The 23,366-nt window shown below is 27.4% G+C and overlaps 1 protein-coding gene across 6 annotated transcripts in view; it reads right to left on the bottom strand.

The window, feature by feature from the left end:
• Nucleotides 1-11,279, bottom strand: part of LOC117176029 (HEAT repeat-containing protein 5B) — a 119,120-nt gene extending 107,841 nt beyond the window's left edge. For all 6 annotated transcript variants that reach the window (XM_033365997.1, XM_033365999.1, XM_033365998.1 and 3 more), the window contains exons 1-3: nt 10,931-11,279; nt 5,546-5,699; nt 659-870 (exon numbers count right to left, since the gene is read on the bottom strand). In XM_033365997.1, coding sequence (XP_033221888.1) covers nt 659-870; nt 5,546-5,674 — 341 coding nt within the window. In that variant the 5' untranslated portion in view covers nt 5,675-5,699; nt 10,931-11,279. The remainder of the gene's footprint in view (nt 1-658; nt 871-5,545; nt 5,700-10,930) is intronic.
• Nucleotides 11,280-23,366: the final 12,087 nt, after the last annotated feature.

The raw sequence follows: 23,366 nt of genomic DNA, 5'->3' as shown, positions 1-23,366 counted from the left end.
TCTTATGGTCCAAAAATTAACTGTTTTGTTGAAAATTCTTTTTTTTTTAAGTTGAAAAATTCACATTTTGGTAGAAAATTCAACTATTTCTTTAAAAATCCAACTATGTTGTTAAAAATTTAATTATATTGTTGAAAGTTCAGCTTTTTGGCTTAGAAAAAAAATTATTGTGGTGGAAATTTAACAAATTTTGTGAAAATTAACTCTTTTTCTTAAACTTCATATTTCCTGATTGAACATTTAATTATTTGGTGGAAAAATAGTTGTTTTTTCTGAATTATTATGTTAAAAATTCAATTACTTTGTTAAAAGGTGATTTTACAAGAAAATAATTAAATTTTCAACAAAATAGTTCAATTTTCAAACAAATGTTCGAATTTTTAACCAAAAGATATGAATTCTCTACCAAAAATTGAATAGTAAGCTTTTCGAACAAAAAAAAATATAACTTTTACCCAAAAATCGATCGGATTTTCTTCTTAGGTTCTATCAATTCCGTGAAGTCTGAGTACTTTTAATCAACATTAAAGTGTAGCTTTTAAGACTATTATAAGAAAAAAAGTAGCATATAGTAGAAGAGTGCAAGACCTAACTGAATTTTTTCAGTAAAATTATCCAACTCCTGAAAAATTCGATGAGAAAAGAGAAAAATGCTTACAATTTTGTTGGCAGGAAGCTCGGGGAATCGTCTTTGTTCTTGAGAATGTCGTTGCATTTGTTGACGGTATCGAAAAGTAAAAATGTGTCTCCGACGCTGAATAAAGTTGCAAGACATCGTGCTATTAGTCGACGTGTTGGAGGTCCGGGCGCTCCTTGCATGTGCTTGGTCAACTGTTCCACCAGTTTCTGTTGACATCCTTTGATGTCATTCTAAAAAAAATATATAAAATTGCATTCGATCGATTTTATTGAATCATCTTCTGATCCTTACGAATACGGCCAGGGTGGCGATTCGGTGGTCGAGTTCAAATTTCCCGCCATTTTACGGTTTTTCCCGGTCAGGTTTTTCAATTTTCCCCGTCAACTGAAAGTCACATATTTATATTTGTCGCTAAACGCAAACAGATATTTTAATTAATGACGTTCATTATAAACATCTTTTAAAACAACAAAGGAAAACGTTAAAAAATAAATTAATTTTGAAACAAATACTTTAATTTTCCCCTGAAAAATATCATTTTTCTTTAGAAAAAATGAAATAGTTATTCCACCAGAATGATGAATTTTCAAATAAAAATCATGAATCTTCAACTGAAATAGTTAAATTTTAAACTAAAAAGATAAATTTTTAACGAAAATGATGAATTTTTAACTAAAACACTTGAATTTTCAACACAAATGATTAATTGTGAAACAAGGAGATTACTTTCTAAATAAAAATATCGATTTTCTACAAAAAAATATAATTTTTTCAACAAAATACATGCATTTTTAACGAAATAGTTGAATTTTTAATTAAAGAAGAAACATATTTTTCATCCAATTGTTGAATTTTTAATTTAAAAAAATAATAATTCCCAACCAAAACTGAAATAGTAGTCAAATAAAAATATTAATTTTAACTAAGAAAGGTTAATCGTCAATCAAAACTAGAATATTTTAATTTTTATTTAAATAAATTAAAGTTTAACAAAAGGATTAACTTTCAACTAAAAATATAGAATTTTCAATTGGAATAAGTTGAATTTTTAGTTCCAAAAATTATTATTACTCAGCTATAAATTTTAAACCAGAAAGTTTAATTTTCATCCAAGAAGATTAACTTATACCAAAAAATACGAATTTTCAACTAAAAAATAATTTTGAATAATTCAAAAGTTAAAATAATTTTAAAAGGAGAGAAATTTTCCACTAAAATGATATTATTATGGAATATTTAACTGGAATAAAAATATGCAAAGAAAAAAACAATTATTCAATTAAAAACACATTTTTCAAACAAAGAAATGAATTTTTAAATAAAACTGTGAATCTTCGAACAAAAAAAATTATTTTTAACTAAAGAGTTTAACTTTCAACTAAACAATTTTATATCCAACCTACAAATTTCAGTAGAAAAAAATTAATTTTCAACACAAAAAAAAAAAAACGAAATTTCAACAAAATAGTTCAATTTTCAAATTTTCAAATAAAAAATAATTTTGAATAATTAAAAACTTGAAATAATTTTTAATAATAGAGTTTAAATTTTAACCAAGTAATTTGATTTCCAGCTTAGAAAATGAATTTTAAACTAAAATTGTATTATGGAATTTTCAACTGGAATAAAAATATCCAAAGAAAAAATAAGTTTTCAATTAAACATCACATTTTTCAACCAAAAAAAGGAATTTTTAATTAAAACGATGAATCTTCGACCAAAAAAAAATTAATTTTTAACAAAAGAGTTTAACTTTCAACGAAACAATTTTATATCCAACCTAAAAATTTCAGTAGAAAAAAATTAATTTTCAGCACAAAAAAAAACGAAATTTCAACAAAATAGTTGAATTTTCAACCAAAGTGACGAATTTTCAAATAAAATTATGAATACTTAAGTGGAACACTTGAATTTTCAACGAAAAACATTCATTTTTAAAGAATAAGATTTATTTTCAAATAAAAAGATTAATTTTCTACCAAAAAATACAATTTTTCAACAAAATATATGCAAATAAATTAGTAACAATTTTTTAAATAAACCTGACAGTTTTCAACTGAAATAATTGAATTTTCAAATAAAAACATTAATTTTGACTAAGACAGATCAATTGTTAACCAAAACTAAAATATTAAAATTTTTAATTAGACAAATTAAAGTTTAACAAAAGGATTAATTTTCAACTACAACTATGGAATTTTCAATTGGAATGAGTTAATTTTTCAGTTACAAAAATGATTTTCATTAAAAAAAACTAACATTCGAATGAATTATTAGAGTTTTAAACTAAAAAAATGAATCGTCAACTAAAATAGTTGAATTATTAAACAAAAAAATTAATTTTTGGAATTACCAACTGGAATAAGTCCAATTTTCAGTTAAAAAGATTACATTCAAGTAAAAAAAAAAACTAAATTAAAAAAAAATAGTTACATTTTCTAACAAAGTGATGAATTTTTAAATAAACTTGTAGATATTTAATTGGAATGGTTAAATTTTAAATTAAATATATAAATTTGTAACTAAAATTATGAATATTTAACTGGAACAGTTTAATTTGCAACCAAAAAGATAAATTAAAAAAAAAATTTCTTTCGAAATAAAAAGATTAATTGTCTCCTCAAAAATACAATATCTCAACAAAATACAATCATTTCTAACGAAATAGTTGAATTTTTAATTGAAGAACTCAAATTTTCGACCTAACTGTTGAATTTTGAACTAAAAAAATAATTTCCAAACAAAAATGAAATAGTAACAATTTCAATTTAAAAAATTAATTTTAAACCGAACATAAGAGTTTTCAACTAAAACAATGAATCTTCAAATAAAACAAAAAAACTAACTTTCAAACAAAAAATTCATAATAACTTAAAAAAAAATAGTGACATTTTCAAAAAAAAGTGATGAATTTTCAAAACAAATTATAAATATTTAACTGAAATAGTTGCATTTTAAACCAGAAAGTTTAATTTTCATCCAAGAAGATTAACTTCTACCAAAAAATACGAATTTTCAACTAAAAAATAATTTTGAATAATTAAAAGGTTAAAATAATTTAAAGAAAAAGAAAAAGGAATTTTCAACTAAGATGATATTATCATGGAATATTTAACTGGAATAAAAATATCCAAAGAAAAAAAAGTTTTCAGTCAAACATGTGATTTTTCAACTAAATAAATGAATTTTTAAATAAAACGATGTTTTATTTATATCATTTTATTTATATATTTATTTATGTTTATATTTATATCCAAACTAAAACTTTTAGTTGAAAAAATTAATTTTCAACACAAAAAAACGGACTTTGAACAAAATAATTGTTGAATTTTGAACTAAAAAAATCATAATTTTCAACTGAAAATGGAATAACAACATTTTTGGTTAAAAATATTAATTTTAAATTAAAAAAATGAATCTTCAACTAAAATAGTTAAAAAAATTGATTTTTACTAAAAAAGATAAATTGTCAACCAAAAATTAAATATTTAAATTTCAAGAAATTAATGTTTAACCCAACTGATAAATTTTCAACTGCAATTATGGAATTTCCAACTGGAATAAATTCAATTTTCAGTTTAAAAAATTACTTTCAACAACAACAAAATTACTTTTAAAAAAATAGATACATTTTTAAACAAAGTGATGAATTTTCAAATAAATTTGTAAATATTTAACTTTAATAGTTGCATTTTAAATCAGAAAGATGAATTTTTAACTGAAATTACGAATCTTTGACTAGAATAATTGAATTTTTGATAAAAAATATGAATTCTTACCAAAAAAATTCAAGTTTCACCAAAAAAAATGCAATTTTCAACAAAAAATTGTATTATTAGATTTTTAGTAAAAAAAAGGAATGTTCAACCCGAGAGATCAATTTTTAATTAAAATTTAATTAAATTTAAATTAAAATATTAAGAGGAATAATGGTTACATTTTCACTTTAAACAAAAAAATAATTTTCAATCCAAAAACATCCAAAGAAAAACCAAGTTTTCAATCTAACCGCTCATTTTCAAACTAAATAAATGAATTTTTAATTAAAACGATAAATCTTCAACCAAACAAAATTAATTTTTAGCAAAAGAGCTTAACTTTCAATTAAATTAATTTTATTTCCAACCTAAAAGGTGATTTTTCAACTAAAGTGATAAATATTTAACTGGAGTGCTTAAATTTTTAACCGATAAGAAGAGTTTTTAAACAAGAAGATTAACTTTAACGAAACATATAATTTTCTACCAAAAAAAGGATTTTTTTAATCAAATACGTAAATTTGAAACGAAATAGTTGAATTTTCGATTTAAAAAGACCAATTTTCATTCGAATTGTTGAAATTGTATGCCAAAAAGATGAATTTTCTACCATAAAGATTAATTTTCTACAACAAAGATGAATTTTCAACAAAATCCATACATTTTCAAACAGAAAGTTAATTTTTCAATGAAAAATATCAATTTTTAACCAAACAGTTAAATTCTCACAAAAAAAATATAAATTGATTTTCAACAAATTAGTTAAATTTTACCCAGAGATGAATTTTAAATTAAAAATGATGAATCTCTAACCAAAAACATTGACTTAAAAAAAAAAGAGTTTAACTTTTAACCAAGTAGCTGAATTTTTATCTAAAAAAATATGAATTCGCAAGGCACCATGAAAAAAAATTTGTTACTATAATTCAGAAATATTTCTGCTTTGAAATATTACTTTTACTTTAAAAACGGCTTAAAGTAATTTCTTTATCTAATATTTAGAAAAGGGAACTTTCAAATGGTGACGAATTTTTACTTGGAAGAGATATTTTATTTAATTCCCGGTTTCTAATAAAATTCCCGGTTTCCCGGTCAAGTCGCCACCCTGACGATGAAAAATAGATTTTGTGAGTATATATTTCCTCACCTTCTGAGCTGCTATCAAAACTTTTTCCAAAAATCGCAGCCACTCAAAAACAAAAACTGGACGCTTTGCTTCCGGGATTTGATTGAGAGCATCCTCATTGAGAGTCAAACTGTGACTTAACTCCATCATGGTTACTTAAAAATGGACCCCTTGTCTGTAATAATAAACATATTTAAAAAATAATTTTGAAAATAAAATTCATAATCTTTTAAGTTTAGTTCTGGAATATCTGCCGATATTATGAAAACAATACAAGATGGAAAAGTACTTTTATAACCTTTAAAATATATTTAAGGCTTCACATTTTTTAAATTTTAAAGTAAAAATATTGTAGTTTAAAAAAAAATTAATGCAATTAATTTTCAACAGAATAGTAGGATTTTTCAATAAATATTTCAATTGCCAACCAAATAACAAAACACTTAAATTATGAATTAATTTTTTTTAATTAAATGAAATTGTTGAATTATAAACAAAATAATTACATTTTAAAGCAAATAGTAACAAATGTTTACACAAAAATTATAATTTATAGCAAAAAATTTTAAATTACAAGGCCTTTCCTTAATTTTTTCTAAAACAAATATAGACTTTAGAAACTACATAAATTATCAGGGTAAAAAATATGTACCTTTGTACGTCAATTTTCAACCAAATAGTTGAATTTTTGACAAAATAAGTTGATTTGTTAACAATAATAGTTGAATATTTTTCAACCAAAAAAAAACAACTAATTTTCTATAAATAATTAAATTTTCAATCAGAAAATATAAATTTTAAGAAAAAAATGTTTATTTCAAACAAGTAGTAGAATTTTCGACAAAAAAAAATGTCAATAAGCAAATTAATTTTAACTAAATGATTGGATTTTCAACAATAAACTTAATTTTCAGCCACAGAGTGAAATTTTCTAAAAAACATTTGAAAATTTAAGAACAAAGAAAGTTTTCAACAAAATAGTTGAATGTTTAACAACAACAGAAAAACTATTTTTCTACAAAACAATTAAATTTTCAACCGAAAAATATGAATTTTCAACTAAAAAGTTCACCTTTAACCAAATGGTTTAATTTTCTACCAGACTAGTTGAATTTTGAATCCAAAAAGACAAATTTTTAACCAAAAAGGAGGACCTCGGAATAAAACGGTTAAAAATAATTAAAATGCTTAAAATAATTAATTTTAAGCAGAATAGTTGAATTTTAAAAGAAATGAAAATTAATGTTCAACAAATAATTTAATTTTCAACAAAAAATTTTAATTTTTAAACAAATATTTGAACTTTTTAACCAATAATTGGATTTTCAAACAAATGGTCCAATTTTTAAATAAGAAAGATTAAATTTGAACCAAAAACAGTTATATTTTCAACCAAATAATTTTATTTTTAACCAAAAGATTAATTCTGTACCAAAAATTTAATAGTAGACTTTTTAACTGGAAATTAATCACTTTTAACCAAAAATAGTTGGATTTTATTATTGGATTCTGTTCATTAATTTAGAATTTACGAGAAAAAATGAGAAAGTTTCTTGAAAACAAGGGAAAAAGGGGAATCATTAATAGTTTCCTAAGATTTAAAGTTGATATATATTGCATTTTCAAAAAACAATGTGCATTTTTAACCAAAAAGTTGAATTTTCAACCAAAAACTTTTTTTTTAACTAAGAAGGAAATGGAATAGTTTAAATTTTAGTTTAGAAAAGTTTGAAAACATTTTTTTTTTTTTAAATAGTATAATTTTCAACTAAAATGATGAATCTTCAATAAAAAAAGTTTTTTCAATAATGTATTTGAATCTGCAACCATAAGAGATGATATTACAAATAAAAAAACTAATGTGCTGCAAAAAAATTAAATTTTGATCCAAAAAGACCAAATCTCTACATAAAAAAGTTGAAATTTCAACTAAGAGACGAATTTTTTAAGAAAAATGTGAATGTTTAACGAACAACAAAAGAAAACGAACTATCGACAAAGCCATTTAATTTTCAACCTAAAAATTGGAATTTTCATGGTTGAAAATTCTATTGCTTTGTTGAAAATTCGCATTTTTTATACAAAATCCGTCCTTTTAGATTAAAAATTTATTTTTTGCTTAAAAATATTTATCGTTTGGTTCAAAATGTAATTGTTTTGTTGAAAATGTAACAATTTTGTAAAAAGTTCATCCTTTTTTTTTGAAAATTCAAATATTTGTTTAATAATTGAACTATTTGGTTGGAAATTCGATTATTTTATAAAAATGAATTTTTTTGTTAAAAATTAATATTTTTAGGCTCAAAATTTAACTATTTGTTGAAAAATGCAACTATTTTGTTTAATTTTTAATTATTTATTTATAAATTTAACTAATTTGTTTGAAGATCGTTTTTATGGTCGAAAATTCAACTGTTTTGTTGAAAATACGTATTTTAAGGTTGAAAAATCAACTAGTTTTGTAGAAAACTTAACTAATTGTTTGATAATTCGACTATTAGGTTAAAAATTAACTTTTTGGTTGAAAATTTATATTTCCGGGTTGAAAATTCAACTGTTTTATTGAAAATAATTGAAAAATAAACTATTTTGATAAGAAATTCAACTACTTGGTCTATAATTGAACTTTTAGTTGACGATAATTGAACTATTTGGTTGAGAATTCGATTATTTGGTTAAAAATGAATTTTTTTAGTTGAAATTAATATTTCCGGGTGGAAAATTCAACTATTTTTTTAAAAATTTAACTATTTTGTTAAAAGTTTACTTATATTGTGGAAAATTCAAATACTTTGTTGCTATATTATTATTATTTTATCTTATTCTTATATTATTACTTTATTATTATTATTAATAAAAAAAATATTTCTTGGTTGAAAATTAACTTTTTTGTTATAAACTTATCTTTTCGGGTTTAAAAGTCTAAAAATTAATATTTTTTGGTTAAAATTTAGTCGTTTTTTTTATTGAAAATTCAACTATTTGGCTGAAATTAAACTATTTGGTTGACAATTACATTTTTTTGTTGAAAATTTATTATTCCGGGTCGAAACTTAAACTGTCGTGCTTTTTTCTACTTCGAAAGGAACTATTAAATAATAAAACTATAATAATAGAAATAATAAAATGAAAATATTATTCCAAGAGGACAGTATAACCAAAATTCTGCAAAAAAGCAAATTAACAAATAAAGATGGAGCAATAAAATTAAGAGTGACTTCGTGTTATTTAAGCTACATATTTTTGACATTTAAATAGTTGAAACTGCAAATCATATTAACAATATTTAATAATGCAGATTATTTTGCATACTAGCAGAAAAAGCACGCGCGCGAATCGCACGTTCAAGGCCTTGAATTTTTATTTCCAAGATATTTAAAAAATATAAACAATCTAAAAATCCATTATTAAACCAATCTTTTAGTATTAAGATTTTTCCAATTTTCTTAAAAATAACTAATAATTTAGAATTGAATATATTCAGAATAAAATAATTTTAGAACGTGTAACATTTTCAAAAAAAAGAAAATATTTCGAATGAAATGAAGAGGAATTGAACTTGAATAATATCTAAATAGAAGAATTTAAAAATTAATAACTTTAAAGTGTTTGAAATTGAATTTTTTTATCAGAAGCTATATCGAAATTTAAAAAATTGAGACCAAACTTTTTAAAATTGGATTATTTTATTAGAAAAGAGTTGAAATTGTAAAATTTCTCATTTAAAGCATTTAAAATTGAATTATTTTAAATTAAAATTTCGAAAATTGGACAGCATAAAAATTCAGAAAAATTGAATATCTAATCAAAAGGGTTTAAAATTATGGAATTTAAAATTAAATACTTTTAAAATCGGAGCGATTATTTATTTTATTAAATGGAAATTGAAAACTAATTTGAAAGTTCCAAATTCAAAGGTTCTGAAATTCCAGAATTTTAAATGATTATTGCATATTAAAAATTATAAATAACATAAAAATTTATTAGACAATAAATTCACCGTTTAAGATGGAAAAAATTTCAATTTATTAGGTTAAAAATACATTTTTTGTTTAATATTCATTATTTTAGTTCAAATTTAACTTCTTTGTTTAAAACTGTAACTATTTTTTTGAAAATCTTTTTTTTGTTGTCATAAATGAATTTTTTCAACTGAAAATTTGAGCATTCCATTTTTGGTTTAACATTTACCTTCTTAAGTTGAAAAATCAATTATTTGGTTAAAAAATTATGTAATTTGTTGAAAAATAATCCTTTTTGGTAGAAAATAATGTTTTTCATGAAAAATTCAGTTCTTTGATTGAAAAAATTGTTTTTGGAAAATTAATTTTTTAACTGAAAATTTAACGATTCCATTTTATGTTCAAAAATCATCTGTTTGGTTGAAAATTTATCTACTTTGTTGACAATTTGTCTATTATTGGTATAAAATTTATTTTTTGGGATGAAAATTTAACTATTCTTTTAAAAATTTAACTATTTTATTGAAAATTCGACTTTTCGTTGTTGAAAATAAATTTTTTAAATTGAAAAGTTAACTATTCCAGGTTTGGTTTAACATTTATCTTCTGCGGTTTAAAAATCACTTCTTTGGTTGAAAACTGAACTACTAGATTGAAAATTCTTTAAAAAATTCATGTATTGTTAAAAATTAATCTTTTTTTATAAAAAAATGTATCTTCTTTGGTTTAAAATTAATTTGTTAATTGAAAATTAATTTTTTAACCATTCTGTTTTGTCGACGATTGATTTTTTTTTATAAACAATTAATCTTCTTGGTTGAAAGTTCATCCATTTGATCAAAAATGTAAATAGATGCTTGAAAATTTGTCTTTTTTTTGTATAAAATTCATCTTTTGGATTAAAAATTAATTTTTCGGTCATGATACATTATTTTAATTCAAAATTAATTTCATTGCTTAAAAATTTAACTAGAAAATTGATATTTTTTATAGTTGAAAATTCAATTTCTCGTCTTTTTGGGGCTAAAAATTCAATTATTATAGTAGCAAATGCGTATTTTTGGGTTGTAAATTTAACTTTTTCGTCAAAAATTCATGTTTTTGGTTATAATTTCGTCCGTTTTTGATTGAAAAACAAAATATTTTTTGTTGAAATATTAACTATTGCACTTTTGGTTAAAAATTAATTTTTTTCAATATTTATCTTTTTAATATTCTTCGAAATCTTTAAAATTCTTGCAAATTTAATTCCAAGCAAACAGTATAACCTATATTCCGCAAAAAAGGAAAATTCAAAATAAACGTATAAAGTAATAAAATGAAAGGTGACCTGGTTGTATTTAAGCGACATATTCTTGACATTTAAAGAGAGGGAACTAATAATCATATTATCAATATTTAATATAGCAGTAGATTATTTTTCATATATAAAATTGAGACTTACGAGAGATATATTTCCTCTTATCTAACCTCAGATTCTTATCCCAACTGGTTTATATTTGTTTTAATTTTCGTCATCATTGGTGAATCATTCACATAAACCGAACGAGAATCGTTTTCCGAGTGGAACAACATTGAAAAATTTACTGGCCTATTTTGTCGCCAAAAATATAGTTTGGCAAACGTGAAGATTTATCTTGAATATAAGGCCAATGGTGACATTTGTGACAATGAGGATCTCTGACGGGATTTAAATTACCAATTGACTCTGTTACGGTGATAATTTAATTGTGGTGTGGGTTTGATAATCGGAAAATCCGTCGGACAATCCAAATATGTCAAAAATGTCAAACGTCGCGAGCTGTTCAACGTGAACTTAGCACTGGAAGCACTGACAGATGTACACAGCCATTTTGTAAATCAATCAAACAAAATTCCCGCTGAAATACAAATCGGGAGGATAGGAAAAGTTTGGGTTCAAAATATAATCTATTTTTAAAACCCCTTAGTAGCTGACAATCGTTCAATAAGGAAATAGTACAAGTATCTAACAAAATAATACAAAAAGTATCTGCAAACAGATTAAAAATATGAAAATAATGGGTCTTTTTCATTTCATTGCATTGAAGGTAGTCACTATCGATGTCTTACCAATTAGATGATGGTATTTCTGGTTGGGGGGGGGGGGGGGGGGGGGGGGGGGCTATTCAATATGTCCGCACACCAATGGCCAAGCAATAATACCAGCCCCCTGCCTCGACCGTGTATGTGTATGGTGTCTGTGGCTTCTTACGATCCGGAGGGAGAATGTCGGTCAAACTAAGCCAACAGATGGCACCACAAAAAGTAGGTCTGTCTTTTTCATTAAATTGTATTAAGAAAAAGCAAAAATAATTAAAAATTTGATGCTGTTTGCAAATAAACGAAAAGAAAATAGATACAAAAATAAGTCTAACTATTACTAATTATTAAAAAAAAGAAAAAGTCATGAAAATATGTAGTTTAATATGAATAAAATTTAATTTTGAGATACATTTTGAAAGCAGTTCGAACTTCATATTTCTATGATTTATTTTGCTGATATTATTGATATTATTATTTGTTCTAGTTAAAAAAATTATATGTTGTTGAAATTATTAATGTAGCAAATGAAAAAATTAATAATATTTAAGACCTCAATGACAAAAATATTTAAAACATATACATGATCAGAAGAATTAATGAAAAATAAATTAATTATGTCCAATATAAATACAATAATAATTAGAATATGTAAGGCTACAACTTAAGTTGCAAAGTAAAGAATATTTGTTCCTTTAAAATCTTAAAAATTTCAAGTTTTGAAGGAAATATTTTTAAAAAGTAGTGGTAATTGTAATTAAAATGTTTGAGGGAATCATTTGGAAAAAAGTCAATGACACCAATGATAATTGAGAAAATAGATTTAATATAATGTAAATATTTATTTGAATTGAACCCAACATCATATATGCATTTATACAGTTCAATAATTTATTTGTTTCTTAATCTTGAAAGCTTTTTTCTCGCTGCATTCAGCCCCTAATAATTTTATTTAAAAATTTAAATTTAAAGGAGATTTTTAATTAAATAGTTAATTATATTATTGCAAACCTCAATTCTAAAATAAACAGACTATAAGCTATTAAAATCTATAAACAAACGTACTGTACTCCTGACGCACAGTTGGAGGAAATGCACTTTTTTCATTCAAAAATGTCCAGAGCCTTCAATTTTCTTGCAATTTTGAATTTTTCTGTTTTAAATTAAAGATCATTAAATTCTATAGATCTTGACTCTCCGAATATTTGTCTCATCTATTTTTTTATTAATAATTTTTCCAGTCAAAGTATGAACAAAGTCTTATTATCGGTGATTTTTTTTTTTTTTTTTTTTGCTAAACGTGCTTCTTATTAATGTAGAAATGACATTTAATAACAAAAATAATTTAAAAGTTTATAATAACCACTGTGATAAACAATTTTTGTGGCAAAATATTAGAATTTGAGTTTTTTCAAATTATAATTTCCTTCAATGGCCAGAACGACTTCAGGTATTCCTTAAAATAATAAATATTTAATAATATTTGATAAAATATAACAATTTCAATTTTTGTAAACAAATTAGATAAACAAATTTAAAATGTTTGCTCTATCGCATAGAAATTTTTTTTGCACTGAAAATGTTTTAAGCTATTGGACGAATGACTGCTAGTCACAAAGATATTAGAAGAGTTAACAATAACCACTTTTATTAACAATTCTTGTGACAAAATATTTAAACTTAAGGTTTTATCAAATTTAAATTTTCTTTGATCGCCAAGTCGGTGGGTTATTGCCAAAAGATTTTTTATTGAGTGAATCTTAGCATGCAGTGTTCTGATTAATTTCCAATCTATTACGATTGAAACCCCGACTTTTTCCGAGTGGTACTGCAAACATTGGGACATTTTTTATTTAAATTGTTTATAAACATTTAAGTTGTTCTATTCCACTAAATATGATCAAAGATACATTTTTTAGGAATATCCGTAGCCATTGTAGCGATTAAAGAAAATAAAAATGTTGATAAAACCTTACATTTGAATATTTTGTTACGAGAATTATTCATAACAATGGTTATTGTTAACTTCTCACATATTTTTGTGACTAACAGTTATTCGCCCAACAGATTAAAATGTTTCCAGTGTAAAAAAAAATTCTATGTGAAAGGACCAAAATTTTGAATTTCTTTATCTAATGTATTTACAAAAATTTATATTGTTATATTTTATCAAATATTATTAAATATTTATTGTTGCAGGGAATACCTAAAGTCTTCCGGGCGCTTGAAAGATATAATAATTTGAAAAATCTCGAATTATAATATTTTGCCACAAGAATTGTTTATAACAATAGTTATTATAAACTTTTAAGTTATTTTTGTTATTAAATGTAATTCCTACATTAATGCGAAGCACTTTTAGCACCAAAAAATATTACTGATAATAAGACTATTTGTTAATTTGTCTATCAAATTTGTTTCCAACAAATAAATGGAATGATAAACAAATTATTTGTATTTTATGAGTCCCTAAACATTAATTTTAGACACTATAAAGTTTTCCTGATCAGTTATCAAAGCGTAAAAAATTTTTATGTACACAATTTCAGTTTTTCCATGTTTTAAGTAGAAAAATTATTAATAAACAAATAGAAAAGACAAAAATTCAGAGCGTCAAGCTGAACAAAAAAAGTGAATTTCCTCCTACACTCCGTCATGATATTCGGTTCAATTTAAATAAATATATACATTATATTAAATAATATTAAATCCACTTTCTCATTTATTAGTCTTTTAATTAACTTTTTACCAAATTATTCTCTCAATATACAATATACGTCATATATTTTTTATTAATTCCTCTGATCATGTTTATGTTTCAAATATTTTTGTCATTGAGGTCTTTAATATTATTATTTTCTGCATTAGCTACATTAATAATTTTAACAAAAAATAATTTTGTTTAAGTTTAACAAATAATAAAATCAATTTAAATTAATATTTAAATATTTAGTAATAGTTAGACTTATTTTTTCATCTATTTTTTTTTCATTTATTTGCAAACAGCATCAAGTTTTAATTTATTTTTGCTTTTTCTTAATGCAATTCAATGAAAAAGACAGACCTACTTTTTGTGGCGTCATCTGTTGGATTAGTTTAACCGACAATTCCCCTCCGGATCGTAAGAAAACAGAAAAGTGGGGGCGATGCACGGGGCTGATTAATACCAATTGCCTAAGACGAAACTTAATTTCGTTCTACAACTTGGAAAAAGATTATTTTTTACCAAGTTATATTAGGACATTATTTTTTATTTTTGAAAAGCTATTCAATTAAATTAAAAAAAAACTTCACACACTCTTTTTAATAATATTATCATTTAATTAAATAGCATTTGAAATGTGAAAATAATGTGTAAATACACTTATGGTGAAAAATCATTTTTTTTAAGCTATTAAAAAAGTAAATTTCTATTTCATGCAATTGGTTTTATTGTTTGGACCTCGGTGTGCAGACATCTTGGATTTTCCCCACCTAAACTGGGGTGGTATTCCGAAGCCCTCGAACCTAATCAATCGGATCTCTCTTCCTATCGCATGTTATTAGACGAAGATGTTAGATCGTTTTGAAAACGATAGACTTGACCTACCTCTTTCTATCTTATGTATTAGAAAGAGAGACGCAATATTCGGTAATTAAAATTACTGACTTATCGATTATCGACAGTTACCTTCTCTTTCTGACCCACTGATAGAAATGTCCATCTAATTTCATGCAATAGGAAGAGAGATCCGATCAACTAGATTAGAGGGCATCGGATTCCAACCCCTGGAAAACCTACTTAGCAGCCGCCAGCAGGGTTAGTAACGTATAATACTCTACGTTTTATACGTGGTTTTCTACGCGTATCTTACCACGCATATTACCTCTCTAGTTTTCTACATCATTTGACGTATATTACGTTCGAATGGAAACTGTCAATGCGCATGCGTCAATTTCGAAAAATGCATAAAATAATCAGGGATGTGCAGTTACGCGTAACTGCAGGTTTTTTACGTAAAATACCTAAGTGACGTATTTTACGCAGAAAACAGATCAAATACTTAATAAATTACGTGCCAAGATGGCGAACCTATGCATTATTCCACTTTTTTGAATTGCTGGTACTGGTATTTGTAAGAGTGCTTTTTAGTGTAATAATTGTGAAATATTGTTATTTTTGTTCCTTTAAATAATTATGATTAAAATGGATTTTAATACAAGTTTTTTAGGCATACTGGTAAAATATTCAAACCCAAGAAGTGTTCGTAATTTTCTACGATTTTTCATATTCATATATATTTTTCATTATTGTTATTTTGAAATATTGGTCAATGTAATTCTTAATAAATACGTTAATGGTGTTTTCATATACTGATAAAAAATCAAAATTACACAGATAAACCAGCTTCATTATAATAAATTTATGTACCTATACGATTTTTTAAGTGTTTTTGAAGGAATGGTTGCAAATGGCAACAAGTTTTAGAATTAGTGTTTGTGGAGGGAAACGGAAACCGGGGAACGTAAAGTCCCATAAACACGTAGTTTACATCTTCTCTGAAAATTATATATTTTTCTGGATGTGGGTCGTGGTGGCCGTGTTCGCTTTTTAACCTTTAATTGCAGTAAATAGTAAAAAAAATATTTCGAGCAAGTAGGCCTAAAGGAAAAATGTGGGACCAATCGTCCTACAAACTCATAAAAGTCGCGACTTTTATGAGTCGAGAAAGGAAAAAATGCTGCTTTTTGCAACTGTAATTCACGATACTGCAGAATCTATAATTCTAGAAAAATTTTCAGAGTATTAGGTTTTTCGATTCGTTTTATATTATTTTATTCGTCTTGTAAATTTCGGTCCAAATACGAATATTTAAAAATTCGGATAAATGTTAAAGCAGTTTGAGGTTATAATTACTGAGACCCTGCATAATTTCATATATAATATTATTCAATATGATTCATAATAATTGTTATCGAAAGAATCAAACGAATCTGTAAAAGGTTTCTGTCCTTTCTTCCGCTCGAAAAATAAATCCTTACATGGGATTAGATTATGATTTTGGGCATTTCTTCTCAGTTCAGGCATCATTATTATTTTCAGCTACTATAACGCGTTCCATAAAATTACAAATAATTATATTTCAAAAAAGAGGTTATGTACCTGTCAAAACTGATGACACTGATTTTGCAAGTCAGCCATCTGGAAACGTAATTTACAGGAGATTTCTACTGTTTTCGACGGTTTTGTACTGTTTTCGACGTATATTACGCCAAAAACGTAATATACGTAGAAAATACTCTAGTTACGCGTAACTGACCAACCCTGGACGCGAGGGTGCTTACCACTCTCCAGGGTGCGCAATCTTTTCGGGCTATGGTTTTGAGCAATGAAACGTTTCATTGTAACATTGAAACTTTCACTTGAAACTTTCAAACGTTTCACAGTCAAAGTTTCATCGTTTCATGAAACATTGGGGGGAAAGGAGAGAACTTTCATATGCGCATGCGCGGAAATCAGATCAGGTTAGATACTTGTTACTCGTATCGTATGCCACTTCGCTGCAAATTTAAACTTTTTTAAAAATTTTATATAGTGTTTCTCAATGTTTCTCAGTGTTTCCGCAGTAAAATTGTGATATTGGTGAAAATATTAAAAATTGTTGCTCTAAATACTTCAAAATGCCTTAGTCTATTAAATATAACTAATAAACATATATATTAACTTAATATAGGAAAATTGGGTTTTTAAAATTCTTTATCATGTAACTCTATTTGCTATAAAACTCAATTTTGTTAATAAATTTTTAGTATTTAATTTAAGGGGAAATTATCAAAGCATATTGTATTAATTAATTAATTATTTAATCAACGATTACTTGAGAAAATGTGAATTGATTTTCACTTTTTATTATATGCGGTTTGAATTTTCCCGCCACCATCTTTGAAACATTGCAATGTTTCACGAGACCTTGAAAGTTTCATGAACCTTTTTATTGAACCAAAGTTTTATGAAATTTTACAACCCTGTAACCCTACTATTTAAAAGTTGATTTTGCCGTTTTTTCGAGTTTTTTTAACAAGAAACCGAATGGGAACCCAATGGGGTCTTTACGGGTACTTTGTAGAGGCTCCATTCGGTTCCTTCGGTCCGCCAGGGTGCTTACTGAGAGAACGCTTAAAAGTACATGTTTCTGAAAGTTTTCTATTTTTTATAGCGAAAATAAACAAACAAATTTTTTCTATTGAAAAACCAACCCTTTCGGAGAAAAGTCGTCTGCTTTTTTGGTTTAATTAAACTATTTTTTATCAAAATTTTTGTCGAGTGAAATTTCTTCTCTTAAGTTGAAAATGAAACTACTTTGTTTAAAATCTACATGATATCGATCAAATTAAAATTATTTCTTGAAAAAAAGATCCTACTCGATCTTCACTCCATTGGGAATCGTACCACAATTTTGTCAAAATTTAAGAAAATAACGTTCATTAATCTAATCTTGAATTAAGAGTTCTTATTCTGATCTATCTGAGAGCTTAATTGGAAAAGCACCTGACCGGAAATCGGAAGTTTTGTGGTTCGATATCCAATCGAGTGAAGATGGAGTAGGATCTTTTTTTAAATAAATAATTTTAATTTGAAAATATTTTTGTGTAGAAATATCAACTATTATATTTTACAGTGTTCGTTGAAGATTCATCGCTTTCATTTAAAATAAACTATTTTGGTGAAAATCTGTTTTTTTTTCTCGATAAAAGTTGATTAACTGGAAATTTGGCTTTGTCATTTTTAATTAAAAATTCGCCTTTTCTAATTCTTGTGTTTTATTGGGAAGTCGTCTATTTGGGTTAAAAATTAATCTTTATGCTTAACACTGACTTTTTCTGGTTCAAAATCATTTTTCGGTTGAAAATTTAATTAATTTTTTTTAATACTCGTTTATCTTTGCATGAAAATTAATCTCTTTAGTTTGAAAATTCAACTATGCGTTTGAAAATTTTATTTTTGTTCGAAAATTATTCTTCTTGTTTTTCAATTCATTTATATTGCGTGATGCTTTTTACATTGTTCTTAACATGAAGAATGAGACTTTGATAGACCCCTACCCACCCCTGAACGTATCACGTATTTTTTGTGTGAACCCTAGGACAATAGGGATTAAGAAAGACGAAATTTGAGATTGCCTAACGGATAGAAAAGGATGGACGTGGATAAGCATAGGATTCAGGTCGATAGAAGGTCTGGCATTTCGGAGGATAGGGCTGACTTATATTTAAGAAAGATACAAAAATATTCAATTAGATAGAAATATAGGGATAGAAACGCATAGAGGTGGATAAGCTGTAGATACATTGGAAAATAAGAGTGGGATTCAATAAGATAGGGCTGTCTTAGATTTTTGAAAAGAGAAAAAAGGATTCAATAAGACATGAAGATAGGAATTGGAAAAGATAGGCTAGATTTTCGATTGCATAATGAACAGAAAAAGATAGCCGTGGATAAGCGAAGAGTTCATTTAGATAGAAATACTAGGATAGGGATAGAGAATGGAAAGAACAGGATACATGTGGATACATAGCGAATAGACATGTATAGGAAGATGAAGATTCAAAAGAATATAGGCAATTATAGATTGAAAGAAAGATAGAAAAGAATCGAAGGGATAGACACGGTATAAAAATGGGTAAATAGTTTTTTTCCATTTATATCAGGGTGGAACATTTTTGGTTCTTTTTGCTCCGATTCATTCATTTTCAGCTCCAAACGGTAGCAAACAATCTGGTAGCAAATAACGATTGATCAAGTGATTGCACTACAGAACACTCTCCAATAAGAAGAATACTCTAATATCATTTGGCTAAGATGTCTAGTAACTTGATGTATTGCGTTTTACCGTCTAGTTTAATGCTACCCGTTTTCAGCTTGATTGTATTGATTATTTGAGTTCGTGACTTCATGGATCGCGGTCGATACAAGGAAAACAAGTAAGTTAAAAATTTGTTTTGTTATTAATGATTCGATATAGGGTACTTTAAGCATCTGCGCATTTCATTATGCCGAACGAAATAATATTTACTACAAATAACATAATGGCATTCGCAGGTTTGTGTACGTAATTTATACGTTTATGCGAATCCCACAATGGCTTAAAATCAGGCATAACTCAGAACTTTCATGTTTTCTATTGTTTCCATCCCAAATATATTCTTTTGTTCAATTTCGTGACATTTACGCAACTTTCTTTTAAAGCAGGTTCATTCCATGAATGATCACCTGAGACCGATTGCGGTCAAATTTTAGAATTTTTTTAAATTGGTCTATAATTATTTCTTATATTTCTTTATCTTAATTATCTATAATGATATTTTGGAGTTGTCGTTGAAATAGTAGAGGAAAAATCTTGTTTACGTGACCTGTCAAATTATAATTTCACAGGTCACTTTAGAAAAACTTATAATTGTCTATTATTAGTGCTTTTCACTTTTTTTTTATTTGTCAATATAATATGAATTCAAATTTCGCGCCCTTGAAAGTAAAATCTATTGAAAAGTTAGTAACTTTTAGTGATTTTTGAATCATTGAGTTTTAGTGATTTTTAGTGTTTTTTCATGCGCTCGATTGTGTTTTTTCCCTGGAAGTAGTTGGCCACCTTGATTTCAACCTTAGAGATAGAGACTCTATCCATTTACATCAAGCAGGGAATAATCGAATTTGCAAAACTTGCAATAGCGAGAATTTACGCTCCCTGCAATGTTGCTTTCCATTCGAGATGCTGCTACTTTTATGAGGCTGAACAAAGGAAAGATGGAACCCTACTTGTCTGTAACTTCTGTCGAGACTGCTTTGTAGATGATGGTTATATTGCAGGGGTTTTCTAGATGTCAATCAGAGAACTCCAGTGAGGGATCACTGCTCCAGTCTGATCCGGATGTTGAGGAGGATGAGAAAGACGAGCTTGTCGACAAAGATTCCTGAATTCCTCTAGTACGGATAGGTCACATTTTACTCTGCTAAGCAACCTTGCGCCTCACAATGATTTTCCTCCGTGTGGGGACCCTAATTTGAAATCTACTAGAGTCTTACCACCTGAAAAAAGTTCTCCCGATCCCGTCGCTTTGGAAATACTCTCGAAATTGAACACTGTGTGCGTGAGGTTAGAGAACATCGAAAAGAATGGCTCGCAAATGAGCTTAAACACCCTCCAATCAGACATAAACAACAGGCGCAGTACTTACCCGTACTGGCCGATACAGGCGCGGTACTGGCAATCAGTACGGGTGCTTGTACTGAATGATAACGCTTTACCAGTACTGGCTGAGTACTGCCTGGCAGTACTGAGCTCATATGGTCATGCCATTACTGGTTAACCAGTACTTGAACCGTATTGACAATCAGTACTGCGCCTATACTGGAGGAATATGGACCCGATATTAGCAATTAGTACTGCGCCCGTACTGGTGAAATGTGGGCACGATAATAGCAATCGGTACTGCGCCTATAATGGCGGAATGCGGGCACGGTACTGGCAATAAGTGATGATAGACTACGGGCACAGTACTGGCAATCAGTACGGCGTCCGTAATGGCGGATTAGGGATCTGATTAGTAGCAATATTTTTTTCCTCGCTTCCAGTTTCCTCTGACTGTTCCAAAGAGCAAATGGAATCAAGAGTCCGAATTTTCCGAAATGCTGCAATCCGGCGTTCTATACGTGGAAGAAAATGAGGAATATAAAATGGACAAAACCCACAATATTGTAGGTAATATTTCTTTTATCACGTGCAACAATCGTAATGGTTAAATCTCTGACGAAAATGAGTGCATTTTTTGTAACAATGCAGTTTGAAGATATAAAAAAATAACTTTTTTTACGATAGAATCCTGAACTTACCATAAATTACTGCTCATAAATCTCAAACGTTCGCGAAAAATTGCACTTTTTTCGCAAGAACTATCAAAACGTTTCACAATGCCGGGTAAAACCACGTTGAGTTGATGTTGGTAGCCGTTGATAGCCATTTCGGTCTTACCAACTTCTGGCGATCATGTACAAAGCACGCTAAAATTTAAATTCAATTAAAGATGGTAATACATTAGGAAATGAATAAGTAATATCAAATAATAGTTTTTATTCCAAATTATTAAATATAAAATATTATTATTATATGAATTGACAAAAATTTCACAGTAATAATATTTTCTAATACTGTCTTCCCAGTACTCGCGCAGTGCTAAATATTCATGATAGCCATTGCTGCGCCAGTAATGGCAAGCAAGCAGCGGCTGACCAGTACTAGCGTAGTACTGGCACCCATTGCTGGCGCAGTATTATCTTTTCAGTACTGGGACAGTACTAAATACTCATGATAGCCATTACTGTGCCAGTTATTTGCAAGCTAGTAGTGGCTATACAGTACTGGATTAGTACTATTACCCAGTTCTGGCACAGAACTTTATTTCCAGTACTGGCTCAGTAATAAATATTCATGATTGCCATTACTGCGCCAGCACTGGCGTAGTATTGTTTCCCAGTACTGGCGCAGTACTGTTTTCCCAGTGCTAACACAGTACTAAATATTCATGATAGCCATTACTGCGCCAGCAATGTCCAGTCAGTGTCAGCTGGCCAGTACTGGCGTAGGACTGTTACCTAGTACTGGCGGAGTACTATCTTCTTAGTACTAAATATTAATGATAGCCATTACTGCGCCAGTAACGGCAAGTCAGTAACGGCTAACCTATATTGGCGCAGTACTGAATTTTTTGTGAACGTCGCCACAATACGGATTGGTCCAACTGGGCCAGGCTGACAACAATACAACGGGAAAATGTAATTCATGGGCATCTAACCTGTCAGCAGGACAAGATACTCTATCGGCAGACTTGAAAAGAAGTATCCAAACAAAATATACTTCTACTTGAATAATTCGAAAATGTAAATTTTCAAGTCGCCAAACTGCAAACCCTCAATTTGCAGTACTTAAAGAACTATCAAGAGTGCAAGGAGGATCTCGTAAGCCGTAAGTGCACGTATGAGAAGCGTATGAGAAGCCAGGAAGAGGCGGACCGCGACAGGGAGATTATTATCATGGGTGTTTTGGTATCCTCTTAAAAAATATATGATAGGAAAAAAATGACATTCGTATAATTTTGTTGTCATCTTTCCCTGTAGTTTTTTTGTGACCACAGGAAAACGACAAGTTAAACGATACCTAAAAATATCGCGTCCTTATTGGCCATAATTTCTAATAATATCGTGAACACATCATGCACGTCACATACTTGATGTAGTCAATAATGGTCACATTTTTCTAAGGTAAAAATACAGCGTACATTTGAACCTCATTTTCTATCTTTTGTGCAATCCAAATTCATCCCAATTCAGCAGTTCTCGAACTCACCTTGATTTAAATGTGGGTACGAATTAAATTTGTTGTTGGTATACTGATTCAAATAGATTACAGATTAACTTCTAATCGGTGTGATTTTTTTTAAATACCTCCGATTGTTCTGAATGACTTCCTATCCCAAACTTTTGCAAGGGTGCCTAATTAGTGGTGTCAAAAAGTCGTTGTCTCTGGCATGGGCAGTAGTGATCAGTGATGCCAATGTTGTGCTACTGCGCTTGCGTTAGCGCTGCGTGCTGGAGGGCTGCACTTGGCCCGTGATTCAAAATTGCTTTTAAAAAAATGCTTGTAATTTAAATAATTAATTATTAAAATATGCACAAGAATGTGTATAGATGATATACAGTCTGTCAAGTTAAAGCGTGGGTGGCTTTACTCGCAGTCGGTAAGGTGTATCGACATGATTTTGGTGTCAAAATATTAAGAAGAGCTCCC

This window comes from Belonocnema kinseyi, chromosome 7 (assembly GCF_010883055.1).
Source record: "Belonocnema kinseyi isolate 2016_QV_RU_SX_M_011 chromosome 7, B_treatae_v1, whole genome shotgun sequence".
Classification (NCBI taxonomy): domain Eukaryota; kingdom Metazoa; phylum Arthropoda; class Insecta; order Hymenoptera; family Cynipidae; genus Belonocnema; species Belonocnema kinseyi.
This window is presented reverse-complemented; position numbering and strand designations above follow the sequence as displayed.